Here is a 14,838-nt window from a genome sequence, read left to right on the forward strand (position 1 = left end):
GAATACTGTATTTATATATATATATATATATATATATATATATATATATATATATATATATATATATATATATATATATATATATATATATATATATATATATATATATATATATATATATATATATACTGTCTATATATATACAGGAATACTGTCTATATATATATATATATAGGGTGTTTCAAAACAACAACAACAACGTTTGGGAAGTGATTCCTGACACCAAGATAAGACGAAAAGTATAGACTAACCTGGATGCACAAATACTTCCTTTCGGAGTTATAGGCTGCCGAAAACATGAAAAAATGAACTTTAAAGGTCCATAGCTCCAAAAGTATAGAACTTACCGTAGTCGGGTCAAGACTTCATTAGGAACTAATATGGGACTATCCAAAAATACATGTTTCAGAATCCTACAGTACTCACACAATTTTTGGAGAGGGAGTTTGGCTACAGTGTTATAATTTGAAGTATTCACAAACCACATTTTTAAAAATTGTTACGGAAATACCACAAGATTCTGAAACTTGGATATTTGGATAGAGCACATACTAGTTCCTAAATAAAGTTTTGACCCGACTATTGTAGGTCCCAAAGTTTCGGAGCTATGGATCTTTAAAGTTCATTTTTTCATGTTTTCGGCAGCCTATAACTCCGGAAGGAAGCATTTGTGCTCCCAGGTTGATCTATACTTTTCGTCTTATGGTGTCAGGAATCACCTCCCAAACGTTGTTAGTGTTGTTTTGAAACACCCTATATATATATATATATATATATATATATATATATATATATATATATATATATATATATATGAACTTATACTTAATAATATATATTCCTACCTTATTAATATTCCTGATTAAATAGTCTAACATAAATACGTAATTTATACGTATATTCAATTTACTTTGTTTAAACATCAGTCTGATCAGACTTATTTTAATTAAACACAGTATTTATATTTATTTAACATGCACAATTATATATTTAACTTCACTGATATTCAAAACCAAGTAAAGGCCAAACTTCGTCCTTACAAAATACATACTTTAACAAAAAGAAACAAATAATTGAATTCAATACAAAATTTATTCGATAATATGAGCATAATTACATTCTCCTGAAGGCACAGTGTTTACATTTAAAAAAAAAGTACCTTTCCCCGTAATAATAAATATTATTTACAAAATTTACAGAATTCATTCAACATTTATACGTCGGTTTAAGTAGCTAATTTCCACACAAAACCTTGCGTAAACCCATGGTCCGATGTGCAATTGGGAGGCAACTGATAGGCTGCAACACACGTGAATTTATCTTTGAATTGAAGGAATGACCACCTTCCTGGATCACCTAACAACAAAGTTCTTCCACCAACGCTCAGCTTTTCGAACCAAGGTAAAAGATCCTCCAATATATTTACGTCATAGCACATGTCTCCAAAGAGAAAACAATCCCATTCTTTGTTATCGTAGCCAATTAAGTTCTTTATTAATATGTCCACTTTAATATTATTCAGCGAATTATTAATCTGTACGGCAATCCCAGCCACTGAAATAACAATAAAAAATATAATACATAACAAAGAATTTTACTGACTTCTTTAATATTCCTAAGGAGATCAATGCTGTTGTCGTAGGTTTTCGATATTTCGGACATATTTAGCGAATATCTATTATTAGGGAAAAAAAAAAAGGCTTTGCAATACGCTCGTCAGATGTTAGTTGCAGCAATACCAGTGAATATAACGAAATTATATAAACTTCGTGTCAATACCTTGTGGTGATTACTGCCTTGATCACGGGCGCGCCCATGCGACGACTCCACCAAGTCTGGACGCTACTCCCCTCCCAAAAGAAACTTTGTTAACTCGACTAATGTTTGTACACTTTCTTAACACAATTATACTTATTTAACAGAGAAATTATTAATGTAGCTTAAAGATTCGATTTTACACCTCATCTGTACTTTTTCTTTTCTAATAATAATAATAATCTAGTTCTACATATTTTTTCCTGAGAATATAGGTGGCAGTAATCAACAATTACTTGTCGTCTTTTTGGGTGCAGAATAACTCAGGTTCAATACTACATACCTGTAGACGTATAGGATCCTCCAAAAGAAACACTCCCAACAAAAATTTCTGGGTGTGCGCCTGATAAAGACATCACTCTAAACGACACTGTACAACTACATAGCTAAGTATAAAATTAAGTGCACTTGAACTGTTACCATATTATTTTCAAATATTATATGAAGGGTAAACAGAAAAAAGAAGGAATGTCACAAAACTGCATTTTCGAGAAAACGGCGTTTTAATATTGAAAACCCCGTAAAAAGAATAGGGTTAGTTAAATATTTTGTCCCTTTTTACGTGGACATTTCTGCATCTACGTATGCCTGGCATATACAGTCAAATAGTACCAAGAGTCACCAACAGATAGGACAAAGAACCCGATAAAGCACATACATGGACATTCCTTGTTTTTTCACCTTACCCTTCATATGTTATCTGAGGTACTAGCTTCTTTTATGAGGATTCTTGTAACAAAGTCCTCTTACGCTAAACAAACGACATCTTGGTAATCCGACACTTTAGTCATTTTTCCTATATACAAAAATTGTACTGAAAAGAAGTAACGAAAATTCAGAGTAATGAAATTGTTATAACTTATAATAGTGATAAATTTATTTAGTAATACCTTATCTCTGATTTTTGCTCCTGAGGATGGATACTCGTTAAACGTATCCGAAGTATTGACACATTATTGATCTGTTTAGGCATACTAAAGAGGTTAGTAAAATTCTTCATGCTACAATGTTACTTACGTTCTATAAGCAAATATGAAACAATTATTACTTCTAATATGAAACAGTAAACAGAGAACACATATTTAAGATAGTATGAACTCATTTATGTTCTAAATCGGTGATGGCCAATTAATAACGCACTACAAGCCACAACAAAACACGAACAACACATGAGGGCCATTTTCCTTACCCTTGAGGAGACGATTCGCTGAATGTGCATGTGTATTACACTTTGTAAATCTTCGTTGTTCTGCATATTATGTTTCTTGTTTGATATGTCTAGGCCAACTAAAGCCTGAACTACGAATATTTGAAAGTAACTACATGAAATCTAGGACTCCTTTCTTTTTCTTTTTTTCTTTTAATTGACCCGGTACTAATGGCATTAATTTGCAAAATCGACTTGGTAACCAAAAGATTAAAGAAAACATATTCACAGTTAAGTCTCAATCCAGATATATTATGACGGCAAGCTACACTTTATCTGCTGTGCACTGAGTTTTACATACATATAAAAAGGAAGATATATATATATATATAATCTTCCTTTTTATTCGCGGGCAGTAAGAATCATCCAGTTCGCGTGCCGCGACATTTGGCCATCACTGTTTTGAACAAATACAAATGAGTTTCGTTTTACATTGTGAAACTACGATAGACTTCCACACTATGGGAATTCAATACTTAGACTTGAGGTAGTACATCTATAACTACTTGATTGCAATAGATTAATAAAGTCAAAGATAGAACCTATTCCTCGGACGTTGAATTCATATCAGAATGAATGCCTTACTGTTTTTCGATAATTTGAACAATTTCCGGTTTGAATAGATGATTCAAGGACGAAATAAAACGTGCTCTTGTGAAGCTGAATTGACTGCAAAAGACTGTATGTCAATATCTCTTACCGTTTTTGGTACACAGAAGTCAGTATTCAAACCGGAAGTAGTAGTAAATTATAACCACTTCCGGTTTTGGTAGTGTGTTGTGAGTTGTGATGGTATGTTCTCTTGAGACCCTAAATCAATTGCACAAAATCACTTATCGCTATATATTACCATTTTGGTTCAATAGCGATAAAGAGTGAAACCAGAAACGGCAGTGCATGGCAGCCAAGTTCCGGGAAGAAAATGAAAACTGGCCTGCACTGCCCTAAGCATGTTATACACGAACAAGAGTTTTGGCCAAAATCGCCGATTTCGAGGCTCTGTAAAAACGCTTCTGTTAAGGGTAGAAACATGAGATTTAGAATTTAAGGAGGTATCCTAGAGATGTGCTTATATACCGAATCTCACACATAGTCGAGTACTGGACACCTAAAATATGCAGTTTTCAAGCTCACTGACTCACTCATCAAATTGATTAGGTACTTCCCAATGAGATAGAGACGTAAAACTGCATAAAAGTACCTTATAAGGACTTGAGTATGGAAAAAGTCCGAAATATGAGGAATGTGCTATGGGAAAATTTTTATGGGCCAAAAACTGTCCTTAGACAAGCAAAAATTGGTTCATTCTTTCACTCATCAAATTGATTAGGTATTTCCCAATGAGATAGATACGTGAAATTTTGCATAAAAGTACCTTATAATAACTCGAGTATGGAAAAATTCCAAACTGTGAGGACTGTGCTATGAGAAATTTTTATGGGCAAAAGACTGTCCTAAGCCAAACAAGAAATCGGTTTATTCTTTCACTCATCAAATTGATTAGGTACTTCCCAATGAGACACAGACGTGAAACTTTGCAAAATGGTACTCTATAATGACTTGAGTATGAAAAAGTTCGAAATGTGAGGAATGTGCTATGGGAAATTTCTTATAGGCAAAAAATTGTCCATAGCCATCAAGTACTTCCAATGAGATAAAGATGTGAATGTCTACATAAAGGTACCTTATAATGGTTTGAATATGAAAAATTCCGAAATTTAAGGAATGTGCTATGGCATTTTTTAAGGGCGAAAAACTGTCCTTACAGAGATCGGTTCATTCACTCACTCATCATTGCTTCCAAATGAGATAGAGACTTGAAACTCTGCATAATGGTACCTACCTATCTTACGTAATGACTTGAGTGAGTAAAAGGTTCCAAATTTAAGGAATGTACTATGGGAATTTTTATGGGCGAAAAACTGTCCGTAGCCATTAGGTACTTGGTAATGGATAAAGATGTGGAACTCTCCATAAAGGTACTACCATGAGCAAAATAAATGACGCGTCTCTTTATTTTGAAGTTTTTTGAAAATATCTCCGTTTTCTTTATATGTTCGAAATTTCGGAAGGTTTCCCCAGCAGGACAGGTTAATAACAAACCCGTTTTTAATATTTGTGTTAGATATTAGCTTAAAATAAAGAAATTAGAAGCAAAAAACATTAAATCGACAGAAATCTCGAGAATTACCAACTCTGCTAAAGTGGGAAATTTTCGAGAACACGAGGGAATTCTGCATTTCAACACGAAGCAGCGACATCTATGTCATTGAGAGAAATGTGGATTAAATCTACAAACTAAACTTTTAACGAATATTTCTAGTATGTCTTATTATATGCATTATCTGCAAACTCCAAATATATGAATATATGCTAAGTATTAACATAAAGATAGAGCAAATAGTGGAAATTATCTATGGAAAAGGACGAATTGGTAGGACGATCGTAATGAAATATCGTCTTTACCGGAACAGGCTCAGTTCACGTAAAAAAAAAAAAAATAGCTCAGTTAGTTAAAGCAACGAGTCTGTATGCTGAAGGTAGCGGGTTCGATCCCGTGGAAGTGCCGTTATCATTTTTATCACTACACTACGGTTATTTTTTTTATTTTTTTATTTGGGAAAGAATCAAATTGTAACGTATGTGTAAAACTCATGACGATACCAAAAAAAAGAAAAAATGCTGTTGTCGCACTTGTATTAGCGTCCCTAATTTTGTTTGCAAACAGTTTCGTAATTATTTCCCCTGTGCTCACTGCTCACCATATGCTCGCTGGCGCATAACGAATGTTTCCCAGTAAATGTTAATTCTAATTTGGAGAATTTTATAAAGTTTCACAATATTTCTCACTAGATAGTCTTCTATCTACGTGTTTGGATATTTTGATAACAGATTTCCCTATTAAATGTTTAATTTTCCCTAGATGTTTAATTACGGAAAAGTTTTACAATGTATTTGTATTGAATTGAAATTGTTTTGAATTTACTACATAAGGTAAGTAGACCGAAGGAGGAGAATTCAAGTAATTGATATTCTACGTAAAAGCAACCTATTGTAGAATGATGATGCTTCTTACCTTCAGCACATAATCTTTACGTTAGAGAGTCAGAGAGAGAAAAATCCTGGTTTTTCCTCCTCTATGACCACCCATCTTAAACCTCTACATATCATTGTTCGTCTCACAAAATTTCGGTGCTCCAAAAACATTTAAATAATAATAATAATAATAATAATAATAATAATCCTGAATATGCCATCCTTACATAATGTAGGATATCTTAGTTTCCTAGTTTAAATCTTAAATATCTTAGTTTAAAATGCTTTCTTTAGTACTTATTTGAGCAACCATGTAGGAGGGGGTACGACTTTTTATTTTGCCCCCTCATTTCAGTAGCCTTCCAACAGAAAGTAATTTTTGATAAGCTGGACAGACAAAATTAATAAGAAATATATTTACAGCATCCTCTCCCCTTTCATGATTGGAATATCACGTAATATTTTTTATTCTACGAAAGATGGCCCTGTGCGGTTAGGGGTAGGTAACTAAAAAAATACCTAATATATAGCGCCTCTTGATTGTAATATTACCGCTTCTTTATTTGTACGAGGGAGCCCCTACGCAATCAAGGGTGACAAAAAGAATAGGAAGAGTGTCTATTGATTCCAGTGGTGGATCCAGCACGAACTCCTGGGGGAGGGGAGGGGAAGTGAAACATTCATTTGATGATGTGAAGCTGTCACAAATTACCACTTAACTAAACTAAACAATAGTGGGGGGAACCGGAACCCAGTCAGTTTAAATTGATGTAAAAGTTTAATTTTTGGCTTCATATTAAAGTTTTGGTTTCAAATGAGAATTTCAGTCCAAGTGGTCAATGATCAAATCTCGTGGGGCTCTTCAGTGTAGGCTAATACGGCCCCCTTATGAGAAAAGGCAAAATTATTAACATGTTTATAACTTTCGAATTTTTCGTCTATTTTAAAGAAATATTTTGCTTCGTATTAAAGTGTTGGTTCCAAATGACAAATTCAGTCCGAATGGACAATAATCAAATCTCCGGGGGGGGGGGTCTTCAGTATAGGGGGCTACGGCTCCCTTATGGGAAAAGGCAAAAATGTGAAAATGCTTATAACTTCCGAATTTTCCGTCTATTTTAAAGAAATTATTGGCTTCATATTAAAGTCTTGGCTTCAAATGACAATTTCAGTCGGTGTGGACAATGATCAAATCTCGGAGGGCTCTTCGGTGTAGGGGTTTCGGCTTCTTTATGGGACAAGATTCACGTAGTTGATATTGCAAAATTGTTTTGTATATATAAGTGGAAACTTGCACCATTTGGTTAATTTTACCTCTTATGTTTTGCAGATTCATATTCCAAGCAATAGTTACTTCGCAGAGCTAAAAGAAGGCACTTACTAGTTTCATTAAAATGAAATGTCTTTTATGAGAGGAGCAGACGAACGAACAGGCACCCAAACGTTGGTTGAGTCGTACGGTTGAAACTCGTTAAGCTCGCTTCAATTATTATTATTATTATTATTATTATTATTATTATTAATAATAATAATAAGAAGAAGAATAAAGCATTGCAGGAACCTTTGGTGCAGGGGTCCGTGGCTCGATTCCAGTTCGTGCCAAGTGAAATTTGAGGTGGACAAATACCGTGTGCATGGGTATGTGTTTTCTTGAGATTTTCCATTTTCCTCCCACTTTCTTCATTTCACCATTTCATTCATCATCATTCTCTCTTAGCGTAGGTGCATAATCGTCCAACGTTAAACTAGATATTGCAATTTCAATAATAATAATAATAATTAATTCAATTGAAAGGACTGTAATTTATGTGGACAGCAATTATCATAAATATGCAACCATTATAAAAACAATGCTTTGAGTAGAAAGATAATCCTTCCCAAGTGTTAACGAATGCACACGAGATAAGACATGTCTCGAGAAAGAGACAAGACGCGCTTTGTGACATCCAAGATAATACGAGGCAAATGTTTTGGACACGAGATAGCTTGTAAAATGTCTCGTCTTGTCTGGAATGTCTCGAAAACAAAAGTCTAAGTTTTAAAATTATTTTTCAAGATCTATTCTCTCAGAAGTAGTTCTCTGCCTTAAAATTAATAACGACATTTGTGATTAAAAAAAAGATAAACAATGCCTAAAGTTAATAGTTAACTTTTCGAAAAGAAGCTTCATTAAGGGTGAACCTGAAAGATGTCCACAAACTTCGGGAGGTGATTCGTGACATCAAAAGGAGACAAATGGTCCTCTTGCAGTTTTCGAATTCAGCTTCGTTGTCGAGATACAGGGTTGCCAACTGGTCGTGTTTGAGAAATAAATGGAATAAATTCAAGTCCAAGAATAAACTACTACTCATATATTTTTCAGGTCAATTGACTTATACCATGTTGTAAGGTCAAATATTTATTTATGAAGTGTGTACAAAATTCGCCAGGGTCTTTTCTGAGAAAATCGTCGAGAAAAAGTCACCTCCAAGAATAAACTACCCCTCGTAAATTTTTCTAAGAGAAATATCTGATACTGCAATATAGGGTTGTTAATTAAATATTGATTAATGAAAAATAAACAAAATTGTAAAAACCATTTTTGAGAAAATAGCGTTTTTCGATTTTCGGCTGTTTGTAAATCACACTTATTTTAGGTGGTAGGAAAAACTGGAAAAGCTCCTGTAAGAATACTAAGTAAACCCTAAGTTTAAAATTTGGTGTAGATAAGTTGAACGGTATGGCCTCTAGGCGAGTGCATATAAAAGTGTGCCGAACGGACGGAACGGAAGGACGGGTGTCGAAAAGTCACATTTTCGGTATGTAGACGCCATGAAACATGTAAATCCGTTGAAATCTGAATTTGATATTATTTTCACAATCACTATATTTTCTTCTCTCTTTTGTCGCTCGAAAAAGAAAAGCCTGAGTTTACCACAAAAAGCTAGGGAGTTTCTCAAAAAATATTCAATTACAGGGCCACCGCACTAAACTTTTTCAATTCAATTTCTTAACTGTGTTAGGCTGCAGTTGTTACTGAAGTGTGTATTTGGATAATACGAATAAAATTATCGTATTATTCAAATACATCGAATGTCAGATTATCGAATAAAAAACTTCGATTGAAGAAAATCCATACTACAAAACTAACTCACACTTTGAGCACATTTTCATTAGACATATAAGAGACCAATTAATGCAATCACTGTTTATGAAATATGAAAAAAATCAAATGAGTCACTTTGGGAAAGTCGTTCAAAAAGAACACGTCAGGAGTAACCTACCTCTTGTGAATTGTTTCGAACAATGAGTTAAGATATACTTTTGGTTATTAATGAAATATTTATTTGCGAAATTTGAACAAAATCGCCTGTCGTTCGAGAAAATTGTCGGGGAAAAAACCTTGACCCCAAAAATAAACTATCCGTTGTAATTGTTTTTCATAGAAATGACTTATACTAAAATATAGGGTTATTAATGAAATACTTATTTATGAATTATCAATAAAATTGTCCTAGTAATTTTTGAGAAAATCGTGAGGGAAAAATAACTCCCCGAATAAACTATCTCTTGAGGATTCTTTCAGGGTAAGCGGGTTATTCCATATTACTAGGTTTTTAATGAAATATTTATTTCTGAGTACGAACAAAATTGCTTGACTCATTTTTGAGAAAACCGTGGAGGAAAAACACCCACAAGAGTAAACTACCCCTCGCATATTTTTTCAGGACAAACGAGTTTTGCCATATTGTTCGGTTATTAACGAAATATTTATTTTTGAAATATGAATAAACTCTTTTGAGTCGTTTTTGAGAAAATCGCCCAGACAACACTCCACCAAGAATAAACTACCCCTCGCATTTTTTAGGACAAACGAGTTATGCCATATTGATAAGTTATTAATGAAATCTTTATTTATGAAATATGAACAAAAACATTTGAGTCCATTTTGAGAAAATCACTGAGAAAAAACTCATCCCCTTAGTATAAACTACCCCTTGTAGATTTTTCTCAGATAAATGCCTTATACCACAAAATAGGGTTGCTAATTAAATATTGATTTATAAAAAAAGAAAGAAAACAAGATCGTTAGAGCCAGTTATGAGAAAATATCTTTTTTTTTATTTTCATCGTACAGGAAACTACCCTTGTTTTGGGAGTAGGAGGGAAATAAAAAAAACTATAGGAAATACTATGAAAATCTTAAACTAAAATTTGGTGCAGATAAGTTGAACGGTATGGCTTCTAGGCGAGTGCACAGAAAAGTGTAGCGAACGGACGGGCGAACTGAGGGACATGTATCGAAAAATAACTTTTTCGGTGTTAGGGGCTATAATACGTGTAAATTCGTTGAAATCTCAAATTTGATTTTTTTTTCGAACACCATACTTTCTTCTCTCATTTGTCACTTCAAAGTAAAAGGAACTCAGAACTACAGATAAAAGACACCTACTTTTACACATAGACATTTATTGATTTAAAACTGTTTTAGTTTGTGTCATTTCACTTCCAATTGAAAGGTTTTACAATGATTAACGGCATACCAATGACGAGACGGAAGTTTTCAGGAAGTAAATGCATTCAGAAGTCTAGACTGCATTACAGCCTGTTTTTATTTCTGCAATTGTTAACAGCTGTAATTTCGTCCAAACGCTACATGAAATAATTTTTGGTTGACGTCATTGTATTACTATTTTAGTATTGTTCTCTTCAGATTTAGTTGAAGTTTTGTCTTAACGGTTATACATTTTTTCTTTCTTATTTCATCGTTACACATAAGAACAAAATGTTATGGTGAGTGGATAGATTCGAACCTACGAACATTGAGTTTATATTCTTCCAACACATTACCAATGGACCAAGCTTTGTCTTCACGTTAACGCCCGGTTACAGGGTTTACTACGATTTAAATAAAATGGCTGGCTGTTAGAATTCCCTGCTCACATATTTCGATAAATAATTTTCATTGCTTCGTAGATACGTAGAGCAATGTTTAGATACACATTTTAGGAGAGTGAATTTTGGTGTATATAATAATTTCATGCCAGGTAAAAGCTAGATAAATTTTGATAAAATGTTTCATATGTAGTTCTCAATAATAAGCTTGCTGTTCGGAGTGAAGTTCCAAGGTTCAGCATTGCCTAGCAGTTTTTGCTATTAATATCCCTTCTAACAATATTGGCAGTGGACAAAAGTTAGCCCGTGTTGAAGCTTTTTGCTCCTAATTTAGTTATTTTACTTATTTAAGGAATATATTGAAAATTGTCAGCAGGCACGTATGCAGTAATTTATTTCGGGAGAAGTCCGACTTCAATATTAGGATAAATTATAATAAAATTTAAAAGATAATCCTTAAATTTAGGCTAAATTTACAGAGAAGTTGGGATTTCAGAGGGGAGTCCGGACCACCTGGACCCACCCCTAAATGCGTCCTTGTTTGTCAGTAACGTTTCCTCATTTTGAAACCCTCAAAAACTTCGGATATATAAAGGAAAACGAGTTATTTTCGATAAAATATCACTTCAGAAGACGCGACAGTTTTATTGCACATGGTGGTATCCCAAGTTCACAAGGGCAAGAATTCATTAATTTTGATTCTCTGTCATTGTGCTCTATCGAAAGGTTAGGTTTGTAACATATTACTCCTACGAACAAGCATGACTGGCAGATAGGAATACTGAACACAACTCCAGAGAAATGCATGCTGAACTGACGTTTATAGCTACACTTTGGTGATTTGCCCTCAAGGTCAATCGAGTGGTAATTCAGTTCCGTCTCTGTTCTTAAGCCATGTTCGTATTACTTCGAACAGTTTTGATAATGAAAAGCATGCCTCTTAATATAACAGACTTCTTTCGCGTAAGAAATCGAAACTCAGTTGGTCAGAGCAACTAGTCTGTAAGAATTAGGTGGTTAGTTAGTTAGGAGCCCAGTACGAATAAGGGTTTTTATTACTATTGTTTTTATCTTTTTTATGTGAGGAAAAATCAAATTGTGACATCGCGATATCAAATGTATTTGATTAGGTAGCTTTGTCTTAGCTAAACTTTAAACATCAGTAACCGTCGAAATTATTTCACCAACTGATCACTTACTGAACATTTCAAACACGTCAAACCAGTGGCATAACATGAAGGTTAACCTCTCCTCCGCAGTCCTTAGTTATGCGTCCGTACTTTCAAGGGCGGACTAAGGGCCGGGCGACTGCCCGGGGTGCCAGAGAAAGAGGGGCACCAAAACGAGCCTCAAAAAGTAAATTTTATAATGTGCTTTCTACTGACGTTTTTGGTTTATATTCTTGTAAAGTAGTGGCAATTATATGATCTTTTTCCATTTCACTATGGAAGAAGAGAGTTTCATAGTACTAAGGGGGCTGTATCGAAAAATTGAGAGATGTCATGTAGAATAAAGAGTGTTAAATAATAATAATAATAATAATAATAATAATAATAATAATAATAATAATAATAATAATAATAATAATAATAATAATAAATATGAATGTCTTTGGAGAGCCGAAATTATGTGAGACGAACAATGATATGTAGAGGTTTAAGATGGGTGGTCATAGAGGAGGAAAAACCAGGATTTTTCTCTCTCTGACTCTCTAACGTTAAGATTATGTGCTGAAGGTAAGAAGCATCATCATTCTACAATAGGTTGCTTTTACGTAGAATATCTATTACTTGAGCTCCCCTCCTTCGGGCAACTTTGCTTATGTAGTAAATTCAAAACAATTTCAATTTAAGACAAATATTTATAGAGAAAATTAAACATTTAATAGGGAAATCAAAATATCCAAACACGTAGATAGAAGACTATCTAGTGAGAAACATTGTGAAACTATAAAATTCTCCAAATTAGAATTAACATTTACTGGAAAACATTCGTTATGCATCAGTGAGCACAGGGGAAATAATTACGAATCTGTTTGCAAACAAAAATTAGAGACACTAATGCAAATGCGACGATATTTTCTCTTTTTTTTTTTTTTTTTTTTTGGGTATCGTCATGAGTTTTACACATATGTTACAATTTGATTCTTTCCCAAATAAAAAAATAAATAAAATAACCTTAGTGATAAAAATGGCAACAGTACTTCCACGGGATTCCAACCGTCTACCTTCGGTATACAAACTTGTTGCTTTACCTAACTGAGCTACTTGCTCTCTTACGTAAGCTGAACCTGTTCTACAGTAAAGACGATTTTTCATTACGATTGGGCTAACAATTCGTCTTTTTCCATAGGTAATTTCCACTATTTGCACTATCTATACGTTAATACTTAGCATAGATTCATATATTTGGAGTTCGCTGATAATGCATATAATAAGACATACTAGAAATATTTCGTTAAAATTTTCGTTTGTAGATCTAATCCACGCTTCTCTCAATGACATAGATGTCGCTGCTTCGTGTTGAAATGCAGAATTCCCTCGTGTTCTTGAAAATTTCCCACTTTAGCAGAGTTGGTAATTCTCGAGATTTCTGTCGATTTAATGTTTTTTGCTTCTAATTTCTTTATTTTAAGCTAATATCTAACACAAATATTAAAAACGGGTTTGTTATTAACCTGTCCTGCTGGGGAAACCTTCCGAAATTTCGAACATATAAAGAAAACGGAGATATTTTCAAAAAACTTCAAAATAAAGAGACGCGTCATTTATTTTGCTCATGGTAGTACCTTATAACGGCTTGAGTATGAAATTTGAGGAATTTGTTATGAAAAATTTTTCATTGGCAAAAAAAAAAAAAAAAAAAAAAAAAAAAAAAAAAAAAAAAAAAATCCTTACAATCAGAAATCGGGAATGATTCCGTTATTCAACACATCATGTGCATAGTGATAATGTTGTTAATCACCCGAGTGGGTGCCCTCCTAGCTGGTCTATTGGCTATAACGTGCACCTTTGGTGTATGGGGTGCCGGGTTCGATTCCCGGTGGAAGAGCCTTTGGAATCTTAACTCTCCTCGATGTTTCTGTGTTCGTGTCCCTGTTATTCTAGGTTAACAGAAAAACGAGCTAAGCTCACTGAGAAAAATCCGTTATCCACACAGCGGTATATCGTACAAATATATGGGATCCTTATGTTTACTACAGAAATCAATACTTAGCATACGTTATCCACATGCTACGTATGTTCTGCTTTCTTTCCCGCTTAGATGTTACACCATGTCGTTGCAGGATATCTGACAACTAACAGTCTTCCGTACATTACGTACGTATGCGTATGTTGCGTACGTCAGTTATAAGTTACATATATCCATCTGTATGTGAGATCCTGACCGCCTACATACAGTTCTTTCATTTGTGGGGAGTTAAGCAAGTTAATGAGCAAGTTCTGTGAATCAGTTAACTTTTAGAAAACGTGGGCTAAGGCACGTACATACTGCCGTAAATTTCGTGGTTGAAAACCCAGACAAGGAAAGCCAATATTTTTTTTTATTTTTTCGCTGAATATTTTTCCTTTATTGCAGTCATTGGTATTAAAATAGATATTGAAATTAATTCGATACGTAAGGGAATGTAAAGGTCAGAATATTTAGACTTAATGAAGTTTTCGAAGAAATGATAAATCCAATTGTTCAACTTTTATGTGAGACTAGCAACAAAATGTAACCGATTTCGTAAATATATTGATACCACGAGTTATATTATGATTACCAGAGTCGTTATGTAAAAATGTTCTTAATGCTTCGTGTCTATATCTGTGAACAGTGTGCGAATCTTTTACGTATCAGCATTTTCATCAACAGTAAATTTCGTGCATTTGCTCTTCATATTTCTGAATTTGCCCAGCTGG

General features: G+C 33.8%; 1 protein-coding gene across 4 annotated transcripts in view; it reads right to left on the minus strand.

Annotated features, from left to right (window-relative positions):
- Positions 1–1,073: 1,073 nt before the first annotated feature.
- LOC145673143 (electron transfer flavoprotein beta subunit lysine methyltransferase-like) overlaps positions 1,074–14,838 on the minus strand; it is a 49,411-nt gene continuing 35,646 nt past the window's right edge. For all 4 annotated transcript variants that reach the window (XM_081742560.1, XM_081742562.1, XM_081742559.1 and 1 more), the window contains exon 5: positions 1,074–1,554. In XM_081742560.1, coding sequence (XP_081598686.1) covers positions 1,226–1,554 — 329 coding nt within the window. In that variant the 3' untranslated portion in view covers positions 1,074–1,225. The remainder of the gene's footprint in view (positions 1,555–14,838) is intronic.

Source organism: Thermobia domestica, chromosome 16 (genome assembly GCF_964235325.1).
Source record: "Thermobia domestica chromosome 16, izTheDome1.hap1.1, whole genome shotgun sequence".
In the NCBI taxonomy this organism is placed as follows: domain Eukaryota; kingdom Metazoa; phylum Arthropoda; class Insecta; order Zygentoma; family Lepismatidae; genus Thermobia; species Thermobia domestica.